The 23,202-nt window shown below is 40.8% G+C and overlaps 1 protein-coding gene across 1 annotated transcript in view; it reads right to left on the bottom strand.

The window, feature by feature from the left end:
• The window catches only part of LOC146491035 (cadherin-7-like), a 31,848-nt gene extending 13,989 nt beyond the window's left edge, over positions 1-17,859 (bottom strand). The window contains exons 1-9 of the mRNA XM_085149927.1: positions 17,733-17,859; positions 13,221-14,090; positions 7,892-8,186; positions 5,632-5,751; positions 5,103-5,270; positions 2,633-2,814; positions 1,719-1,975; positions 1,481-1,617; positions 1,184-1,305 (exon numbers count right to left, since the gene is read on the bottom strand). Coding sequence (XP_085006053.1) covers positions 1,184-1,305; positions 1,481-1,617; positions 1,719-1,975; positions 2,633-2,814; positions 5,103-5,270; positions 5,632-5,751; positions 7,892-8,186; positions 13,221-13,889 — 1,950 coding nt within the window. The 5' untranslated portion in view covers positions 13,890-14,090; positions 17,733-17,859. The remainder of the gene's footprint in view (positions 1-1,183; positions 1,306-1,480; positions 1,618-1,718; positions 1,976-2,632; positions 2,815-5,102; positions 5,271-5,631; positions 5,752-7,891; positions 8,187-13,220; positions 14,091-17,732) is intronic.
• Positions 17,860-23,202: the final 5,343 nt, after the last annotated feature.

Raw genomic sequence — 23,202 nt, 5'->3', positions numbered from 1 at the left:
CTTTACTCTCAGACTGGAAGCTTAATTGTTGCTTTTCGAATTTCTAGTAGTAGAATGGGATGCAGAGCAATCAGCTACCAGAAATGTTCCCGTGGAACCAGCTCCCAGTTTGGAGTCAGACACTCTCTCTACTTTTAAGATTTAAACGCTCCTTTTTGATATAGCTTATCTCTTAGCTATGCTGCTACAGGTTCAGGCTGCTGGGGGATTTCCCATGATGCACTGACCACTCCTACACTTCCTTCTTTTCAATCCTGATTTGTAAGTAACTTCTTTTTCTCTTCAGATAGTTTTTGTTTTGTCTTGTCTGTTGTTTATGCTCTCTCTATGCTCTCCTTGTCTCCCATCTTCTTCCCCCTAACACCCCCAGCTGGTCTCAGCACACCACAGCCCCTTTATTGACCCTGGTTCTGCTGGAGATCCCTGTTAAAAGAATGTTCTTCCTCCCCGTGTCACCGACTGCTGCTCATAGACCATCCCTGTGATATTGTAAGGTACTTTACCTTTCTACATAGAGAACCTTGACGACTGTTGTGAATGTGTGCTATCTAAACACTGATAAGATATGTTGTAAATGACAATCATAATTAGTGGAATAATTCATCATACTAATAATAATGTCATTGCAATCGCAAAGTTCCACTGTCAGCAGCCATCAAAGGCATATTTTGTTGCCTAATGCAAGCCTATCATGTTAAAAGGCTAATTGATTATGCTAGCATTTCTTAGAACAAAATCCCCTGAGGAGTCCAGAGACAGGCTGGTTCTCCACACACTGGACTAGCCAAAATTGACTTCTTTCCAGCTGTGCAACCATGATCAGCACATGATGGTTGCTGAAAAATGGGCCTCTGCACGCCTACAGAGATGCGCCGTGAAAAATCCTAAAGGATTTATGATGAATTATTTCATTAATCCTGAATTTAATTTACAACATCTCTAATCACTTTTTGTTTTACTGGTTTTAAAAAGACAAATGTGCTTTCCTTTCTAAGGGATCCCAAACATCTGAGAGGTAAAAAAAAAAAAAAGGTGATCTGGTCTCTACCTCTGTAAGTGGGACAGAAAGTTGCTCAGGCTTTGAAAAACAATCACTTGCGGGAGTTTGAGACAGAATGAACAAAAACAAGAACACAGTCTGGAGCTAAACAAAATAACAGGCAAAAACAAAACAAGAACGGACCTGACCGGGGGCACTGGAGTCACATACTGACGTCGTGTACTGCCTGTCCAACTCCGGCGCATTGTCATTCTGGTCTAGTGTCTCTATGGCAACCACAACCCTTGACACAAGATTTGGGTTGTCTAAAAAAAAAGAAAAAAAACAAGAGACTGACACTAATGTTAAAACATTTGCACAGACTTTCTATCATTTTTACTACACACTTTGTATTCCCTACTGCAGGCAGCGCTTTCAGTGAAAGATTACTTTGGTGAGCTCTGCTGCTCAGAGCGCCCGAGGGCAGAAGGTCTGACATACCCCTCTGTGTGGCGATGACAGTGATATTATGCCACTGCTCCTGCTCACGGTCCAGCTCCATCACAGTGTTGATAAAGCCAGTGTCAGAGGCGATGCGGAACAGAGCCTCGGGGTCTGACTGGGGATCGATGGAGTACCTGAGATAAAGTAATAGGCACCATCAAGAATAGGAAGGGCAAAGAGAGCCCTGAGTGAGCGAGCAGGTGACTAAATGAGAGAGTGTCGGTGTGATAATTACCTAATGTTGGTGCTTTGTCCTGTATCGGGGTCCACGGCGTAGACCCGACCGACAGAGCAGACAGGGGGACAGTTCTCAGAAACATCCAGATGGTACAGAGCCTGGGAGAATCGCGGTGGCTCATCAGCATTAAGGACCATGACCCGGACTGTTGCCTGGTCCTTAAAGGGACCTTTTCTTATGTATCGGGGATCCACTATAGGGTTTGTAACTTCCACTGAGAAAGTATACGAATTACGTGTTTCATAATCCAGGATCTGTTGAACAAAGAATAAAGCAGTTACTCTTTATTTAAGAGCTCTCATATATGGTTAAAATATGCTGTTTATTACTGCCCACATGCAAAACCTCATTATTCATTTATCTCTGAGTGTAATATGCGACTTCCATTTTAGACTTTCATTTTTTATCTGGCTTTCATACATTTCTTGGAAATTAATCATCATCCTCTCGTCTTACTACGCTCTTTGCAACCTCTTAATCTAAGATTCCAAAGTGCAATAATTATGTTTGAATGTCCAACGCTTTTAAAACGCTTAAAAGTAAAAAGACAACTTCACACTGGCTGCTTTTAACACTTCAAGTGAGCTACAGTTGATTACTCGTTCACTGTTACTCATTAATTGCTCATAGCGGAGCCCGGGGAGTCTGAACCTATCAGCAACAGTGGGAGTTTGAGTGGGGTGCTGAAGTGTTTATCTGCTTATAACAAATTAATTCACAAATACCTGACCAAAGCACATTTTTTAATCACCGTAAATGTTGCAAATTGGAGATGTTTTTCTCATTATGTGGCTATTTAAGCATAAACACCTACATACGGCTTCAAATAGTAAGCTATTATGAAAATTGGTATAGGCAATAAAGTAAAGCTGCTTTGCACACCTCTGCTGCAGCTGCGTCCAGTTACTCACCTTGTTCAGCACAATGACAGCCTCTTTATCTCTTCCAGTTACGTTGAATATTTCAGCCTCCTCAGTGTCCAGGATGGTAAATTCCAGCTGTGCATTTTCTCTCAGGTCAGGATCAGTGGCAGTGAGACGGCCCACCTCCACACCTGGTGCCGCCAGCTCTGATACAGAGAAGGACCACGCACCTGCAGGGAGGAAAACAGAGAGTTTAACAGCTTCAGTGCAGCAACTGAATGCTGATGACGATGGCTCAATTTGATATCAAAGCATGCACTTCTACACGCATTTCACGACCAGATCTAAAGGTGCGCTGACATTATTTTCAGCAAGTATAAGTACCGGCTGCTGTAATCAATAAACAGATCCAGATTGCCTACTTATGCAATTCCAAGTAAGAACTGGGCCACGACAGTCATAGTTCTCAGTGGAAAAATGAATTTCAAGACTCAACTAAAGCTCGTATCACATCCAATAAGGTGAATATCTTCAAAGCGACTGGAAATTTAGTGTGGAATTTTCTCTTAGAGGCAATCTACATTTTCACCTTGCTGAGCCGAGCTGTAGAAAAGGTGACACAGGAGAAACTTTACACCAAAGTGCCTGTACTTCTACTCAAAAACAAAAAAAAACCTATCCCGAGTTCCCTTCTTTAGTACAGGCTAGTCCAGGCTAATTTAAAAATAGAATTAAAAAACAATGAAAAACACACAATCAGTACGAGGAGCTTTGTTCCACAGCTTTTGGGGCTAAACAAGTGAATGCATCATCCTCTTTTAACAGTAACGGTTAATGAGTCTCTGATCTTAAAGGTTCAGGGGGTTCTGGGTGACATAAGGTATTAGGAGTAGTATGTAGCATGTAGTAATCAGTAAAATCTGAAATCAGAATCTGTAGTGAATCAGAACCAGAGTAATTTTGGACCTCAAGTGTTTGTGCTGTGTTTTGTACAAACTGTAGACTGATGTGTTCCCCATTTTAAAAACCATTCAAGTATCGGAAATATGTCAAGGCAGCTAGCACGGTCTTTTGCTATCAACGCTGATACGGACGTTCAAATTAGGCTCGGCAATTTAGACATTTTCTCTTTTCTGACCGATTTTTAAAAATGGCTCAAAAGACTTCATTAGGCAAAAATGTTAAACATTTGATGACTCAAACTACTCGAATGCAAAGTTTATTTCCTATCTAAAGAATATCTTAGATCTTTGAACTGATGCACAATTAAGAACCATCCCAGAGCCATCAGTAACATTTTACTGATGGTTCTGGGAAACTGACATTTTTAAACTACAACACAATTGATACTGAAAGCAGTTTAACAGCCCCGGTGCTACACTTGTCTAATAAATCCCATCAGTAATGAAGACACAGTAAAAAGACTCTAAAGCCTCAAATTCACTGAGAGTTATTTCCCACTTTGCTATGAATGAGCTGTATTTATTAAAAAGAGAATTACAGAGTTAATTTGTTTTTCTGTTATGTTTAGTTAGGATTAGAGCGCGTCTCTTTAGCAGGCATGAAAGCAGGCACAGCGATCTGAGGCAGGTCTCTTTTACTTCCACATATCTCGTAATGCCGCGTGGCACATTTAGGGAAATGCTTTCATTTTAATCAAAGCAGCTCTACCTTGCTGATTGTTAATCATTCAATTCCTCCGCATAATGAAGAAGATTTAAATATTCTACTCTTGCATTCAAAAACCAAATGAGCCATTTGCGTAAACTGTGGCATTATTGTCAAACTGAAAATAATGACTTGCAGTAAGGGGGGATAAGATGTAGTCAGATATCAGTAAATAAATAACAGGCTGCTGACATTTGGAAATATTAAATAGCTTCTATAAAACATTGTATTGCAGAACAATTTATCAACGTGAGGAGAAGGGGCTTTAAACATTAAGATGAATAGCGGTAAGCATAGACAGTCTGCGAGATGAAGAAGACGAAAAAGCCAGCAAAGATGAAGTAGTATACGGGGAAAATGCAGTATGTGTCTCAAAGTGTTAGACACATTCTGCAGTGATTTTACTGTCTATTGAAGCAGAAAGCACTGAACTTTAAGATGAAATATTAATATCGTGGAACAGGGAAAAGCTTGGATAAGAAAAGTGGACATGATCTTTCACTCTTCTACGTCAAGCCAGAATCCATTTAAACCTCAGGGACCAAATGGGAGTGTTTATATCAACGTTAATGGTAGTCTTGGCAAAGGTTATGTGATTACAACTGATGCTAAAAACAATGATTAGGAAGTGTGCACAAAACAGAGAGGAGTGGACTTACAAGCTATTTAACTCGTTTAGGGCTTCAGGTCTTATCTTGAATCTGTCAAAGTGACTTGGAGCCAAAGGAGGCTAAAATATCAAACTGCTGTCACGACAAGATGTTTCATCCTTAGATATCTCACACATCCACTTACATCCTAGAGCGACAGATATTGAAAGTAGCCAACAGTTAAATGTTGATCTGCTTACTCCTTCTAAAGTGAGGGGGATTGTCGTTGACATCGCTCAGCCTCACTGTGACGGTCGTAGTTCCCGATAATCCGCCAAGATGGCCCCCCATGTCTTTGGCCTGGAGGACGACCAGATACTCATCCTGAGTCTCTCTGTCCATGTCAGGTACCGCCGTCCGCAAAATGCCTGGTGGAGAGAGGAGAGCAGGACATGCAGCAACAAAATCAAAACAGCAACAGATTTCACAGTGACACCCTGCCTCTTTGAATTACCATCAGCGCGAGTCAGATGCACATATTTTAGAATTAGGAAGCTGCACGCATGTAACTTCAGGCCACTTCTGTTTCTGAATAGATCACGGAAAATGCAGGAACATGCAAATGTTTATATCCATACTGGACATAAGGTGGAAAGGGATACGGTGCACAATATATACAGTGAGAGCAGTGCCGGCAATAGCTATGTGAAGTGTAAACATCAGCAGAAGAGTCAGGTTATGAAACAGCTTTTAAAAAGGTTGAGCCGCACTTTGGAAGATATCACAGACCTGTCTGAGGGTCCACAGAGAAAAAGTCCTGGCCGTGAGTAATGGCATACACCAGCCGAGCGCTGTTTCCATATGTTGGATCATCAGCATCTCTGGCTGTGACCTGGATTATTGACGCGCCTGTAGAAGAGGGGAAGCATGATACAGATGACAGGTCAATGGACTCTTTCAAATTAAGAACGTTAAAACAGGTGGCTGCTTAATGAGCCATGTAGCAGGAATACTTCACCCCAAAAACTGAGCAAATATAATCCAACTCTCTGCTGTCTCACAACACGCACACACACACACACACACACACACACACACACACACACACACACACACACACACACACACACACACACACACACACACAAAGTTCCAAAATACATATGCTGTTTGAATAAATACAGATACATTCCCAGTTACAATATTGCACAATTTCTCTTCTTGAAATGGTGCCAGTAGAAGTGCATTCAGCCACATCCACATTTTGGCAAAAACACGATTGTTTGCAGAATACTCAGAGAATGAATAGACAGCTGGCGAGGCGATCGAGAAGCAGAAATATTTTTAAAGTATTCATTCTTTCTAGCCTTGATGGCAGGAAGCATAATCTGTATATAAAAGATGGACTGACAAGTCAAATATCCAAATATCTACTTTGACCATTTTATAACAGTTTGTGAATGTGGATAATTCATAAAGGTATGAGTAATGGGCAGTGTGTTTCCAACAACAGGATAGCATTAGCTTTTCAACTAAAAGGGAAAAAAAGAATCCTATAACATAGCAACTTTTGATATTTTGTCCAGCTAAGCAAACTTATTGTTTTATATGACTTTGTAGCTAACTAGACTTAATTCCTCTAAGCTTGTAACATTCGATTGTAATGTTAGCCAGCTAAACACACGTTTTCTTTTAAGCCATTGGCTGGGCTAGCTTTGGTGTTGTGTGATATGTATGTATGATATATGTTTTGGTCAGATCCATATAGCTCATTATGTTATTACATTGACTGATATAATTTCTCACAGTTGACTAACAGATAATCAAAAACCGTTGTTTGCTAACAGTTCCCAGTGTTGGGAAGGTTACTTTTAAAATGTATTCCATTACAGAATACATGCCCCAAAATGTATTCTGTAACGTATTCCGGTACGTTACTCAATGACAGTAACGTATTCTGAATACTTTGGATAACTTCATATATTATCATGCTTTTTACAACTACGTGAATGTACTATTGCTGTGATTTATTACTGTTACTGAAGGTCCGAACCGTAGTAAAGAGACCTCTGGCTAATACGTCAGGTTCCATGTTGGGCTGTAGCCGAAAAATAGCTTTACTTTGTTGTGTGGAGAGGCGTTGAAAGGCTGCTCCAACGGAACTTATTGTTTCGGAGGAAAACACGAACACAGCGTACAGTCGAGTCTTAATAGCTTACTTACAGCTGGGCTCGTCAGGCTCTCTTCTTGGCTGCAGTGGTTATTATTATATTTAAATGCTTCCAGCTCCCGTTTCTGCTCGATGACAGCTCGTACTTTTCCACTCGCCTTTTTCTCCCTTCTCGCGCTCACAGACACATAACGAGTATGGCAGTCCATTCTCCCTGCAGCATGGACTACACTGCCCATGATGCTACATTCTTTAGAGCAGTAGCATTGTGTCTGCATTCAGCTTAGCACAACAACAACAACAACAACAAAAAGACGCTCTCTAACCCAGGAAACACGCAGAGAGAGAGCGTCACCCTGTAACCATGGCAACCGTAACATTGCCGCCTGGAACAACAGAACGTAGCTGTCAAACAAAACCCAAATTGTCCTGACCCGCCACAATATGAAACAGGAAAGTACCGCCGTGTAATCCATTTATTTCAACAAAGTAACTGTATTCTAAATACCACCTTTTTAAACGGTAACTGTAACGGAATACAGTTACTCATATTTTGTATTTTAAATACGTAACGGCGGTACATGTATTCCGTTTCTCCCCAACACTGACAGTTCCACAATGCCATTGAATGGATGGTCTTTCACAGATGCAAAAATTACAATTGCATTTCTCGACACCTGTTAGTGATGTCTGAGATTTTACCCTGGCTACAGTGTGAAAAATGGAGTACATGTTATACAGGAAATAGCGAACGACTGAATAAGACTGTGTCTGTTTTGTTTTTCAGAACAAAGCCTTTGTTGGGTAAAACACTGCTAACATTTGATCACCTCTCAGGAGATTTTGTGTGGTTGCACTTTAATGTTGTTTGCTGCATACCTATGTTGGCCATCTCCGGCACCATGGCAACATAAGGTTCATTGGGGAAGACAGGTGGGTTGTCGTTGATGTCCTGAACTCTGATGATGAACTCAGAGGACGGCTCCAGGGCTCGGCCGGTCTCACGGTCTGCAGCAGTCGCGACGAGACGATATTGGTCTTTCTCCTCTCGGTCCAGAGACTTGGTGACATGTATGTTGCCCGTCTTGCTGTCGATCACAAACACAGAGCCCACTCCCTCTCCCTCCAACATGTATTTAGTGCTTCCGTCTCCTTTGTCCATATCCGTGTGCAGCTGGAAAAACAAATACATACAGACTAAATGGCTGTAACACGTTCATGCAACATTACCTACAGATGCTGATGAAGGTATCACTCTTTAACACTTGCATTTGTTTAGCAGATACCACAAACCTGATTATGTGAAATGAGTGATTTATGCTAAGGCAGGATGGGCTCACTGAATCTAAAATGAATGGCACCAGGTGTGGAAGATACATATGGGACGGGGATGAGTACTGATGCATACAGCTAATTAACTCAATGGACCAAACATGCCATCCGGGATTTGTTGAGGGCAAATCCACATCAGTGTGGACAGTGGCGCTGCAAATGTCATATATGTATGCTCACAGATGCATTCTGCTAAGTCAAGCACTATCCATCTGTAAATCTTTCTGTCTCTTCTATCCATCTGTCTCTTTCCTCCCCTTCTCGTAAATCCATCTGCCTGACTTGCCTTTACCTTATAAACCAACTCGTTTTCCAGTCCTTGTTTTTCTCCCTTTTCATCAACTTACCTCGCTTACTCAGAATGCCCATCTGCTCGCAATTCTCCTTCTTTCTCGCTCTCTCCCTCTGTCTGGCTGTTTTGCTCCGTGGTGCAGAATACTGGTTTGGTATTTAATGGCAGTGAGGATATTAGTGTGAGCTTGATAGGTAAAAGGCCGAACACACAAAAATAGAAAGCTAAAGAGATTACTCAGCCTTCATCACACTGAGCTTTCTGACCGAGAACCTTCACATTTCTCTATCCTCAAGGCCCATCTGCACATGTTCATAATCCACAAGGCTTATTCACAGTCTTTGCAGTGGACCTTAGATACTCATGAGAGCCTTGACTTTCAATTGCAGCTGCAACATTGTCTGTTTACAAATGTGCAGAGCAATTGCACACGATTGTTGCCAGGCTTATTCATTTTGTGGCACAAAAAATTGTTTGTGCAACACAAAAATAGACAAGTTTAATTGCCTACATAATGATTAACATAGAGTCATTTGTGTGGTTAAGACAGCTGCCCACCTTAAAGTGAGAACATGTGTTGGAAAATATTGCACATAAATGCATTTAAAGTGCAGATTTACACACTATTGTCTGTCCCACAGCACAGCATTCAAGCAGAGATCAAGGAAAAATATAAGATTAGTGTATATTGTGTGTGTATATGTGATGTGCATGTGTTGGAAGGATGAAGTTGGGATTATACATACTCACGATAGCATACCCTACAAATTGCTAGATAAGGGATTCAGGTTTTTTTTTTATTCATCTCTTACCCACCCCCTTCTCCCTCCTTTCTTCTTTAAAGCTAGCTTTGATTTTGATCCCACACTTCACCACGAGAGACATCTTTGTCAGAGTCTGTGCCCACCTCGCTCCCCTGCCCCCCCCTTGCTTCCCACTTTCTATCCAGACCTCCTCTCCTCACTGTCTAATTGCTGGCTCAGTCCTGCTGCGCTTCAGTCAGCATGGAAAAACACTCTCACTGTGGGGAAGAAATTTATCCACCCCGTACAAGCAAAGCAAGAAAAAGAGGGAACTGTCTCTTCCAATCCCTTTGTCACTTTTTCTCTCACTCTGTAATCTCAATTTTCCCCTCCTCTCACTCATGCAGTACATACACCTCCGGGTTTATATCTGCTTCACACTGCTTTCCTTGCAAGAGAAATTCTTTCTTCTTTCGCACGGGTGGTGGCACCTGTGATTTGAACTGTTGATAGCTCACCTCAAACCTTGCACCGACAATGGCTTTGACATGATCATCTCTCTATTTCTGGCAAACAAAATGAGCTACCTCTGAGAGAAAACACTGTGCTTCTGAACTCCTCGCAACGGAAGCATGCTTTATTACATGAATATCAACATCAAGACTTTACTTGCAGAGAAAATAAACAGTCCCGCGTGTCTATTGATTGCTTTAACACCCCTCCCTGACTGTACCAATAACAACCACAGTGGAAGATTAAACATTTATGAGGTGTATACTGCACTGGTAAGAATCCAATCTAGACTGTCACTATAAAGTATACTGCGAGCTACAAAGTGGTTGGCAGAATTCCCTGTTAGCGTTACAGCTGATATAATCCAACTCTGAGTATGCCGTAGCTGCCAGCAGTTGCATTAGCGTGGAGCTTCTAACTGTGAAGTGCTACAAGTAAACCCCTGGGATTGAATGGTTCAGGTGTGCAGTGGATTAAATCATCTCAGACACTCTTCATGTTGCGACACAGACAGCAGTTGAGGCTTGCTGGTGTGCTGATGGTAAAAACTCAAGTATGTGACTTGACAAGTGGGGATGGTGACGCATAGACAGTGCGATCTGATCTGTGCCTCACTTTCAAGCATGCAGTGGAACATTTTTAACATTGCAAATATGTTTTTTGTTTGTTTAGCAAGCACATGAATTGTAAATTGAGAGAAATTTTTGTAATGCTAAGAAGATAAATATACTTCATTGGGTGAACTTTGTTAGTAATTGGTTGCACCCCCTTGTACCTTTTGAACTGCGTGAATTCTATTTGGTATAGATTCAACAAGGTGCTGGAAACATTTTTCAGAGACTTTTGGACCCTATTGACACGACAGCATTGGATGTCATTTGCAGCTGACTTGTCGACTGCACATCCGCGATGGGAATTTTGTCACATCCCATCCTACATCTCGATTGGATTGAGATCTGATGACTGTGGAGGCCATTTAAGTTTAAGATTATATGAGCTTGTGATGCCGTGTCTTATCCTGCTAGAAGTAACTGGGTACACAGTCAGGATATGACATAAAGGATATGACATAAAGGTCATGAATGGACATGGTCAGCAACAATACTCAGGTGGAAAACGGCTTTTAAACAATGTTCAGTTGGTACTAAGAGACACAAAGTCTGCTAGGAAAATAGCCCCCACACCATTACACCACCACTATCAGCCCGAAGTGTGATACAAGGAAAGATGGAAATTGGGACGCAACATTTGTCCAATCTTCTTCTTGACAACTTTGGTGAGTCGGTGTGAATTTCCTATTATTCTATATAGCAGTGGCACCTGGTGTAGTATTTGCTGCTGTAGCCCATCTGCTCTTCTGCATACATTGGTTGTAATGAGTGCTTATTTGAATTACAGTTGCCCTCCTATTAGCTCAAAGCAGTCCAGCCTGTCTTCTCTGACCTACAGTCTCAACAAGACATTTGACCACGTCTACGTGCCTGAATGTACTGAATTGCTATCATATCAACCTAATAAAGTGGCAGAGGACTGTAGATTGTTCACTTTTCTTTTCTTTTTTTTTGGGGGGGGGGGGGGGGGGAGGGGCTGGGTATATTTTCTTAATATACATGGTACCAATATCGATACATTGTTTTCCTTGTAATATCTTTGTGAATAACATGAGGCAAAATTTGCTATTTTTATAATTAATGTTTTATATGACAGATTTGCCTGCAACTGAATCGCTAGTACTTCAGTATTCATTGGTGACATACATCCATTAAGAATTGCCAAATGTCAGCATACACGTAATTAGTTGATGGTACTGGTTATAAACTTAATTTTATACATTTCTGTCTGTACTTCATTAAGCTTGCAAGATATGTCTTTTTGAAAGCTCACTAATTTAAATTCTGAGAAATAAATGCCCAGACAATTGATGCATGTACCAACAAAGGGAGCTTTAGCCAATATTAGTCTAACAGGCCCAACTTCTGATAAAGTGAATCTCTGAACTGGACCTCGCCACTGTTTATGGTGTTTTTAATGGATTTATATAATCAATAACATGACCTACTGTGTGAAGTCACTCAAGAAATTTCCGAGGATACTGTAATACATTTTTGGTTCTTTACTTAGCACTAATTAAAAGATATGTGTGGGTGTGCATTGAGTCCATACATTTTATAGATGCAGCTTTGTGTTAGCTGATAACTTAGCACGCCATCTTCTCATCCAAATAACTTCTGGCTCAAAAACTCCAACATTGGCCAGCCTTACTCCTGTGATCAAAATGTGTCCAAAACCATATACGCAGTTTAACATGATCTTTTATTATTGTTAGTTTCCTGTTTTGACTAATAAGTCAGTTAGCGGTTCAATAATTCATAGGTTTTTTTATATATATACCAAAATCGCTGGCCAAATTTCCTGACAATCTGCTCAGGTGGAGAATTATCTGTTCGCTAAGATCAACCAAACGTTAGTGGTTGGTTCATTTAGAAAAACAAAACATGTAATAAGAGAGGATGAAATGATAAATGATGAATAAAAGACAGACTAGAAGGAAAAAGAAGAAAATAGGTGGAGGACTGATAGCCAGTCATTGGACAAAAGCCATAAGCGGGAAAGTGATAACACACAGCAAGCATGACAGGCCATCAATTTTATGTTTAATATATTTGGCCAGCGCAAATTAATAGCTTTCAACATTGTTTTCTTTTAAACCCTTTTCTTTTATTAATAGCGGCTAGTTAAACATGTTTTTATGTCGCTCTCGTTATTCTTTACACACACACACACACACACACACACACACACACACACACACACACACACACATATATATATATATGTGTGTATGGTCTTGGGCATTTCTACTTTGTAGAGCGTAAATAATTACAGGTAGGAAAATTTTAATGAATCCCTGGTTTGTGTGTAGTATGTTTGTGTGCAGGTTTTAAGCACCGATTTGTATGTATGAACAGTGAATGAGGCTCAAACAGGAGCTTGGGGACACACAGAGCAGAGGATGAGAGAGGTAATAAATGAAGCAGAGTGGAAAGGTTGTCATTGTGAAATTATTTGGACAAAGAAAAACATGTAAATAAATGAATGCACCGTGAAGAGAAAAGATTTATGTAAATACATGTATTGAGCACAGGAGAGATTTCTGTTTGCTCCAATTAAACCTTTTGCGTGGCAATAACTTATCTATAAAAATGATTGTGCTTGCAAAAATCTTTGTTGGTTCTCAAAACTAAGGTGCAATTTACATTTATGTAGTAATACAGTGAGATTCAGGTGATTCGCATGTGCATGCTGACTGGTTGTGCCGACAGCTTACCCGTCCAATGAGCACAGGCTCAGGCCCTCTGTACTCCTCAATCACAAAGAACTGGTTCCAGAGCCAGCTCCTACGGCGGCGAGAGTGAGGCAGCAGGTAAGGCTCTGACTGACTATGTTCAGACTCTGTGACCCATTTAGAGAGGCCCCGTAGCCTCTCAGGCTGAACGTCACCGACACCTGTCTCCAAATAGAGTTGAGGCTGGAGAGCGTACTCCTCCTCTGAGCTTGGCACTAGACTGTGATCATTAATTACACCTTCAACCTCTCCATTAGTCAAATTGTTCCTTTTCTCACGGTTCACACTGAGTTCAGAGCTAAGTTTAGGTATAAGAGGTTTGGCAGAAGAATCTGAAGGTTTAAGTTTCATGCCGATTTGCTTTGCTGCATTGCTCTTAAAGTCAGAATCATTAGGTTTGCCGTCATTTAGTTGAAAAGCCACATTTGGCAGAGTTCTTGCATCACTCTCTGAAGCCTGTACATGGTTTTCCAATTCTTTGATTCCAATAAAAATTTTGTCCAGGGACTTTGGATGATGTAAAACTTGTTGCTTTTTGTCTGATATTACTTGAGAATCCGGATCTTCCTCTGAAAGGCCGACAGCCTCTGAGATGCCGTGTCTTTCCCATTTGCAGAATAAAAGAAAAAGAAGCACAACATGTGCTGCCATTGCTGAGGTTCACCGATCACTTTGTCTTGTGAAGTGGCTGACAAAGGGCTGATCAGCTGCCGGCTTTTATGATGGTTTATTTCCAGCATGCCTTCGTCCTGCCCCTGCTTCGGTTCTTCTGCCCCTCTCCCTGGTGTTTGTCTTCATTTCGGCTTCTTTACTCACATATTCCCATGCAGTGCACATGCTGCAGAGGATCACCTGAGAGAAGACATAATTAGTGCAATCTTGACTGTATTCATTATTATGAGAAACAAGTGCTTTAAGATACAGAAGTGAAAAGACACAAAAAAGTCTGCCATCACACTCGTTATATGAAGACGAGATTTTTTTCAGGACATATTTAAAGATAAATGTTTGTTCTGCCGTTTGCTCAACAGCTTTGTTTGCTAATCTGAGCCTTCTGCCAGCTGCTGTGCAAATAACTGTGAGTTTTGAACAGAAACTATGATAATTACGTCTCATAAGACGTTACCTGAAAAGGACAATTCACTTTGTACCTCATACTGTTGATGATATTCCTCTCATTGGCGCTTTGTGTGATTCTGGTTATTGATCTCATTCTCAGAAAGGTAAGTGCGGTCCTAAAAAATTTCAATTAATTCAGAGCCTGAAGGTACGGCGATGAGGTGGAGCTCAGGTACTTTACTGCTCCTTGTCACACGCAATTGCCTGGACAGCAGATGATTGATGCCATCCCTAAAGATGGTCTACCCATGCTTCAGTGGCCAGTTCTGAAACAAGTTCCCCTTAAGAGATTAATTAGGCTCATAAATAATTTAATCAATGACTTGTCCTCATTTCCCTAAAGTTTAATGATCTGCTTTTTGTCAGTATTTGAGTCAGATCTCTGGCCATTGATCTTCGAAACTTGATGCAGTGCAAAGTGTCAGCAACTTAACAAGATCCAAAACTATACGACAGTGCATCCATGTCCCACATGGATCCATCACTCTGGCTCACTTTTTCCCTGCAATGAACGTTCTGACAGCTGCTTTCACCTTTATGCATGCATGGAGGCATACATTATCATCTTTGCACAGCAAAATACATGAGTCATGGGTACACAGGGAGGCAGTCTTCAAACATATGTAAATAAAGTTTTCATACGTTTCTCTTCTGAACAGATTTGGAAGCTAAAATTCTTAAAAATAATGTAGAGATTTCCCTGCATTTCATGCAAATTTTCAATAATTTGGCTAGAGGACATAAAATACAGTGCACACTGGGAAGACTAAATCCCCTGGCCTCATCTGACTTAATAAATGTACAGAGCACCAAGTACTTTGATAAATTTTGAGGGAACGTGGCACAAAGTTGGCCTATAGAAATGCTGTAGGCTTTGATGGTTTCTATAATATGAACCAGAACATTTCTTAACCCCAACATTTTCTGATACGATATGCTGCATGGGCACATTAAAATTAAGCCAATGTTCTTTCTTCTCTGCAGATAGTGACCCACTTAAAGAAGTACACTTGAGAACAGAGACAATTTGAGCTTTGATCACAGGAAATATTAAGTAATTTCTGCCCTTTTTACGTCATTATTTTTCCCTCAAATGGCAATCCACCCTTAATTATTTTTGCTGCATTTTGCGCACCAAATGTATCAAGTCATCCATATGTAATGCTTCATGTTCATCATCGGCATCTGTTTGCTGGTTTCCCAAATCTATGGAAATACAAAAAGTGGCTCTTCCAAAACACTTTTGTCTTCCTCAGCTATTGTGCATTAGCATAGACTGAGCTTACGGCTTACATTTCTCTCTGCCAGCTTTGGTCCAAAACCCATGTTGCCAGCAGTACATGTCATTCACCGTTGTTTGAAGTCTTTAGAGTAAGGGTGTGTGTGTGTGTAAGATATGTGTGAAATGTAAGGCAAGGGATAGAGGATGAAAGCATGAGGACGATTTGCTGTTGCTGGCTCAGAATGGAATGATGAGTGGTGACATAGCTCTAAATTGCAAATCGCTGTTTCAGTCTCACTTCACTCTGCATCGAGATGCTTCACTGCAACAAGGCTATTCCGTTTTTATTAAAAATAGCCTGTGCATGTCAGGCCTCTTACATAGGAAAAATGGGAGATGGGGGCATAAAGGAGGCAGAGCAGGGGAAGTGGTAGTGGAAGTACACTGGGGAGGGGGGTGAGGGGAAATGGGTGGCTTAAACATCCAGGATGTGGACAGATTCTGCTCCATTTGAACATCTCTGGCTTACCCTCCTTTTGCCATTCGTCTTAATGCCCACAGACCTCTCATCCATTCTCGCTGGCTCAGTGCACACAGGGAAATCTCTTAAGTCTATCCAAGTCAGACTGGTGAAGAGAGGCCCACTGTACTCAGCACATCAGTCACTTCATTATTGTCAAGGTTTGACACACCAGACAACTTAAGTGAGCAAATGCCCTGTGATAAGTCAGTGTTTAGCCATGTTTTATTTGTCATGTGAAGAGGCAGTTTTACCGGAGAAAGTATTACCAGAGAATTTTACATATGATAGTCAACTCCCACACTCCGTTTTATAGGGGGCGCTCTTGAGAGAGTCGAGAAATGTAAATAATTAAATAATTAAATAAAATAATTTTCTTGGAACAATTTTTACCATATTTCTGACAGAAGGGGTGCAGCTCCATTTTAACATTGTTTTTGTAATCACTTTTAACTCAAGTAAAACACTTTTCTGTGAGTATTACGCACTGCAATATGAGAAATTTACAGAGAAGTTCATTTTGACCAGCACAACCAGCTGCTTCTTTCATGGTTTACTCTAACCACTCTTCTATAATATAGTTATCATCTGTCAATGGCTGCCATTAAGGCAGCGTGGCCTGTAGTAGCTCCTTAACAGAAAAATCAGCAAGTATTGGGAAATTCTAGCTTTTTATCGTTAAAATCACCTTCATTATAAGAAAAACGCAAGGACATAAGCACTGTTCTGTATTTCACCAAAGAAAATTATTGATACCGTGTTAGAAAAGGCTAAAACAACAAATGGACTAGCCACGTAATTCCACTCATTTCTATTCATTGAGCACCATCTCATGAGCGCCCCCTACTGACTTGCCAATTTTCGTACAGTGGGATAGATGGGAAGTGGAATGTTTCTCCCTGATCGGCTGTGATATTACATTCGCCACAACACGTGACACAGCTGCTTGGTCACGGATACACACAAACCAGTTTACATGCACGCACACACTCACATCTGGACGCTCATTAGCATATCTAGTAGAGATATACTAAACAGCCCGGAGCGTGACCTTGTATTGCTGGAAGAAGCCAGAAAAATGACCTACTTGATGCATGTTAATGTGATTTACACACTTGGGCTAACTATTATAATGAATGCAACGTCCCCCAAATTCCGCTTTCGGCAACTTAACCGAGGTCCAGCGACCTCATTCATTTTTGCAAGCGAGCGTCCCCGCGCCAAAGTGCACGCGGCAGGTGAGTACGAACGGCGCGCGCACACACATAGACAAAAATTACCTACCTACCCGGGAAATTAAGAGGGAAAGCACGGCGTCATCCGTACCATCTGTCAAAGCTTGGCGCTCAAGCGCTCAGTTCAGTCACCCAAAATAATTGTCTGTTTTTCCAGACCCTTCTCTCAGCCCACCATTATTTCACCTAAACAGATCGCAGATATCTACTACAAACAGCTTTAAACTGACAGAGAAACAGTTGGAAACCGCCTCGACCCGGTTAAAAGCCTCCAAAAAACGCCGAGAATTTGGACGATAAAGTGGAGAGCTGAGCTGAGCCGAAGGCTGGAAACTTGTCTGTGTCAACTATTGAATTCTGAAGATTTAGAAAAAAAGTCAATTATGAGAGAAGCTTACCGTGTGTTTGCGGTTTTGCTCCGGTGGTCTTCTGGTTTAACGGGGCTGAAATGATCCAACGTGGGAAAGGATGCCGAGGTTCATCTGAGCTCAACGTGAGGTCTGTCCACTTAGCCCAGTCTCTCTCTCGCTCTCTACGTCTAACCCTCCCTCCCTTCCTCCGTCCCTCTCTCTCTGTATACCTCTCTCTATTTTCCCTCTCTCCATTACTTTGTAACTATCACACAACGACCATAGTCACTCTAAAAGCCTACTATTTTTGAAATAGCGGCCACTGAGTGCCACAAAGACAAACTGTTAGTCTCATAGTGATGTACTTGGACAAAATATGTGGGTATAGATTTCGCTTGAGCATTGGCGACATCATGTAAAGGAGCATGGGGTCCTCCCCTAGGAATTTCTTAATTTGCTTCATTCTGTTTTTTTCTGCATCATTTCTGCGTATTTATTAGTACAGTGGAAAACACGCTCAAAAAAAAAAAACATGTTTCAGGTAAACATATAGTGAAAGATCATGCAGTCGGTCTCTTAGGCATTTTGTGTTGAATTCAAATCATTCCCCATTTTTCTCATTTAATAATATCCCCGCTGAGTCAACACAAATGTGCAGATGATTAAGTCTTCTGTCCTTCTTGCCGTTTGCAGGGAGAGTCAGAGTGCAGCAGACTGACAGTTCTGTGTGATATCAAGCTGCTTTCGTGCCTTTTTTCTTTTTGTTGGTGGAACCTGCTCAAATGTGCGTGTGACAGCACGTGTCCGTGATGAATTACTTAAATTTATGAATTCCTATTCAGTAGCTCAGATATGTTTCAGCCGGATTTCTGCTTGAGTTCATTCACTTTTTTAAGGTATACCTCTTCAATTTCTTCTTAATGCAATTAGCCAGTTACATGGCAGTGCAATCGGCTGTTGACCTGCTGAGGTTCAAAACAAGCAGAAGAAAGGTAATTTAAATGACTTTGAAAGTGGCATGGTTGTCGGTGCCAGACTAACTCATCTAAAACTGCCGATCTGCTGGGATTTTCCCACCCAAACATTTCTAGGGTTTACAGAGAAGGGTCCAGAAGGGAGAAATTATCCAGCGAGCTGCAAGTCCCTTGGTGAAAATGCTTTATTGATGCCAAAGGGCAGAGAAGAATGGCCAGACTGCTTCAAGCTGATAAGAAGGAAACAGTAAACTTAAATAACCACTCAGGATTAGAATTTGGCGTAAACAGCATGAAAGCATGGATCCATCCCGCCTCATAGCAGCGATTTTGGCTGCTGCTGGGGGTGTAATGGGGGATATTTTCTTGGCTCACTTAGTAGTGAGCGTCTTTTAAATGCCACAGCCTACCTGAGTATTGTTGTTGACCATATCCATCCCTGTTATGACCTCGGTGTACCCACTCTGTAATACTTCCTTCAAACAAGATAACGCATCTTGTCACAAAGCTTAAATCATCTCAAACTGTTTTTTTGATCAGCACAATAAGTTCACTGTACATAAATAGCCTTTACAGTCACCAGATCTCAATGCAATAAAGCACCTTTAGGATTAGATTCAAAGGGAGATAAGCATCATGGATGTGCAGGTGAGAAATCTGCAGCAACTGTCTCTATATGGACCAAAATCTCTAGGTGCTGCTGGCACTGCTGGCACCTTGTTGACTTTGTCTCTGCTGCATATACATCTCACCTATGTAACGTAGTCTATCTCAAAACCAGATGGACAGGCAGTATTATCTTGCAAAAAGGTGAAGTAGCTTACAACTTACTTTTTTGAGAAAAATGCACTAACATTGATTCTCCTCTTTTTCTTTCTGGTACCTTCATTGTTATCGACCCGTCTGCGTGTGCATAGAGCCAGAAGAGAGAAGACATCGTACCGCTGCTGACTGAGATAAAAAAGCTGTGTATAATCATATTTCTAATCATGTCCCAAGTGTTAAAAAAACAATTGAAGTAAAAAGGTTTGCACCAGTTGATGGCACTGGTGCCTCACTGAGAACTGTCACAGCAATTTTTAAAACAATTAATTGTTATGCTTCTTTCATTTCTTTTTTATTGGTAGAAACAAATGCATCTCCTGTAAATATCACCACTGTCCATCTGCGTCCCCAGCTGAAATAATCTACATCTATGACAAAATATCTTCAAAAACATAGCAGGTGTTGTTTAATTGCCTTCAGTAGTTCCTGGTTAGGTGTTGTGGCTTCTTTGAAAGCCGTGTGGTGTTTGTTTAATCTGCCTAAATGTAGCTAGTCTGCATAATCAACTTCAATGAGTTTGCATTTCTCCCAGTTGCTTCACCTAGAAGCAGGAGCAGAAAATTGTCACTCAGAGATGCATTAAAAGAGGCATTTTTGCCAGCTGCGTTCTCTCATTTGCTAAAAACATTTGTGCGACTGTAATTACCACCCTCGCCACACTTCATAGCATATTTTATTTCAGTTTGAGATGTGTTTTCCATATACAACATCAATCTGAAATTTTAAGCTGATTTTTGTGGTAACTGTTTTTTGTTTTTTTGGGCTGAGTAACTTTCAACCAGAAATGTGCAAATTTTCAAGGACAAACAAAACCACTGCAAAACAGGAATGCTAAATTGTTAATCTTACAGTTGTGTGTTTTCTGTGCTTGATTTATCCCACAATTGTTTTGGATATTTTTAATTTAAAGGAATTTATTTTTCACACTGCAGCAGAAACATGCGTTTCAGTACCTGAATGAGGTAAAAAGTAATCATCTACAGGGTGCAGCCTTCATTTGCAAAACCATGTTTTTGATCATGTCTTAGCCTGAATTTTGTCTAATGACTAAAAAACAAGAGAGCCTTTAAACAAGTGGTGATGAGACAAGTGTTCCGTGATATGACTAGAAAGAAAGCTTGCAACCCCGAGGTCACTCCTCAGATCCCTTGTACCAGGCTCTATGGAGGTTCATTAATGTCAAAACTACTTCGGCAGCACAAAACAAAGCCAGGCAGTAATCAATCTAGTGCTGAGGATGTGAGAGCTCACAGCGAAAGATTTCTAAGCATAAAACATGTTCTTGAATTAGCCTGTGAGGGGGGAGCTGTCAGCGACTCCTTGCCAATCTTTGGTTGTTAGGGTCATATATTTTCAAAGTTAAAAAAACAAAACAGATGTACTGATGTAAGGCTGGGTCTGTGACACTGTGCTTTTTGCTCAACTCTAGCGGAGCTCGTTCCGCTTTCAGCTGCAGTTTGCATGAAAGTAAAAAACTACCAAAATTGAACAAAAAGCTTTGAAGAGGCCAAGCAAAGAGAAACACTATTGCTCACTCAAATTTTGGACTCAGTTCTCCTTGTAGACTCAAACTTTGATTTACTATTCTGTCCTTGTTTCCTCCTCAAAGCACAAAGCTCTGTACTCGCTTCCTATTAAATTCAGTCAAGTTCAAAAGTCTTGTGCTCAGAGCCTTGGACGTTCAGCACATACCGCTCTATATAAAAAAAACCTTTGTTGCTTAGTAATACCAGCAGGAAACTGTTAGTGACAACCGGCCTAAAATGGTAACATTTTGTCTGCATAATTGTAAAGTGATTTTAAAACAGATAACTAGACTAGATAATGACATTTGTTCCAACCAGCCAATCAGTTGTCCAGTCATACCTTTTCTTATAAATTGGGTTACGTTCACACTCCAGTTCCGATTTTTTGATCAAATCCGATTTTTTTTGTCTGCTTGTTCACACTACAAATAAAATGCGACAGCAAATGCGCTCTAGTGTGAACCCTCAAAGCGCCCGCATGCGCAAAAGAAGATGTCACACACAACCCGCTCTGTTTAGACCCAGAGCAAACAATATTGTCTGACTTATGGCCTTAATATAAAGACTTCAGACTTTATGTTTCCCAATTTTTGCTTTAAGTTATAAAGTTATTTTGTTATTTAGATATGGCCAAATAATTATCCTTATTGCTGTTTTAGAGAGGAGCGGTGCTTCAAAGGATAGTTGCAGATTTCTGTCAGAATCTGCAGATTATACAGTACAAATAAAATGTTCACGTTTCTCCAACGTTGTCTTCCAAACAGTTTCACTGACATCTACACGGGATGGCCAGGAAGCATTCGCGATGTCTTTTTGGGCGCTTCTCCGGCACTGATAATTGGCGTCTGTTTTGTGTCAGTGATGTAAAAGACGGATTTAATGCGACATGACCATTCAAACAGCAGTCGCTTTCTAAAACATCGGATATGTATCAGATTTAGTACCACATACGAAAGTGACCCAGATCGGATTTGAAAATATCAGATTTGTGCCGTTCACACTGTCATAGCATGATCGGATATGGGTCGCATAGGGTAAAAAAAAAATCGGATTTGATGCGCTTTTGCCTGCAGTGTGAACGTAGACTTAGAGTCAGTGATTTGAATTTCAGTTTTGATTTTGGCTTCTAATGATTATGAAAACAAGATAACTGAATAAAAACTTTTAGTTATTTGGATGCATTTTGGCTATGAACCTGTTGTTTTGTGTTATGAATCAGCCGCCTTTACAGTGCTCGTCCCTAAAAAGCTCAACCATGCTGACAGTTTAGTTTAACTCCAGGCAAGATGACAGAAGGAGGTTTGTGGTTGAAAATATTTATCTAGAAGAAGCAGGTTGCTGTAAGTGATCCTGTAGAGGGATCATTAGTGATTGCCTGCAGCTGCCTTTGACTCCTTATCACCTGGGATCACTGAGGGTTTATCCTTGTTCTGCTTTCAGCATGAGAAGAGGAGGAGGAGGTGTTGGTTGGTCATCAGCTTCAGCTCTCCAGCATTTTTGCCCCCAGGCTTCACTGCAGGTTTCCTGAGGTGCATGAGTCCACTGAGGCATGAGCTTCTGTTACCACAGACTGCACTTGCAGATGTCTCATGGACCCGATCGTGTGGACTGGCAGACATCTCTTTTTTCATTAATTTATTAGCTTTTCATTTGAATAATGGAAATCTCATGTAAAAAGACACTTTTTTAAAAACGCCACTAAATGCATAATGCGTGCTTAAGTTAATGAATGTTTGATGTAATATCCAGATTGTGATTTTTGCTATAATCATTGAGCCCTAAAATACAAATTAACAAATCTTTTATATTTTTAATGCATTTGTTGTCTAGTGCTCGGTCTAATTACCTTTATGTCTATCAAAAGACATAGAAAGTCAACATTGCTGAAGGAACTTGAGGCAGAAAGCCAGGTTAATTATCTGTACACCTTTCATTATGTAGCTGTTTTCAATCATAATGTGACATGAATGGCTTGAATAGACATGCAAACAATAGTCATTGAATGTCAGAATGTTTGCTGGGAGAGGTTCCCCGATTAGGGTTTGATGATTGTTTTATTGCTTCAGTCTCAACAAGAAAGGAGACTGTCATAGTCCTTCAGTCCTTGTGGTACTCCTGCCAGTTTTCCTCGCTCTCCACCATGGCTCTCTCTCTCCTCTGTCTGTCTGTTTGTGGGTGTGTGTGTGCGTGCGT

This window comes from Neolamprologus multifasciatus, chromosome 23 (assembly GCF_963576455.1).
Source record: "Neolamprologus multifasciatus chromosome 23, fNeoMul1.2, whole genome shotgun sequence".
Lineage (NCBI taxonomy): Eukaryota > Metazoa > Chordata > Actinopteri > Cichliformes > Cichlidae > Neolamprologus > Neolamprologus multifasciatus.
The sequence above is the reverse complement of the archived record's forward strand: the minus strand, read 5'-3'. Positions and strand labels throughout refer to the sequence as shown.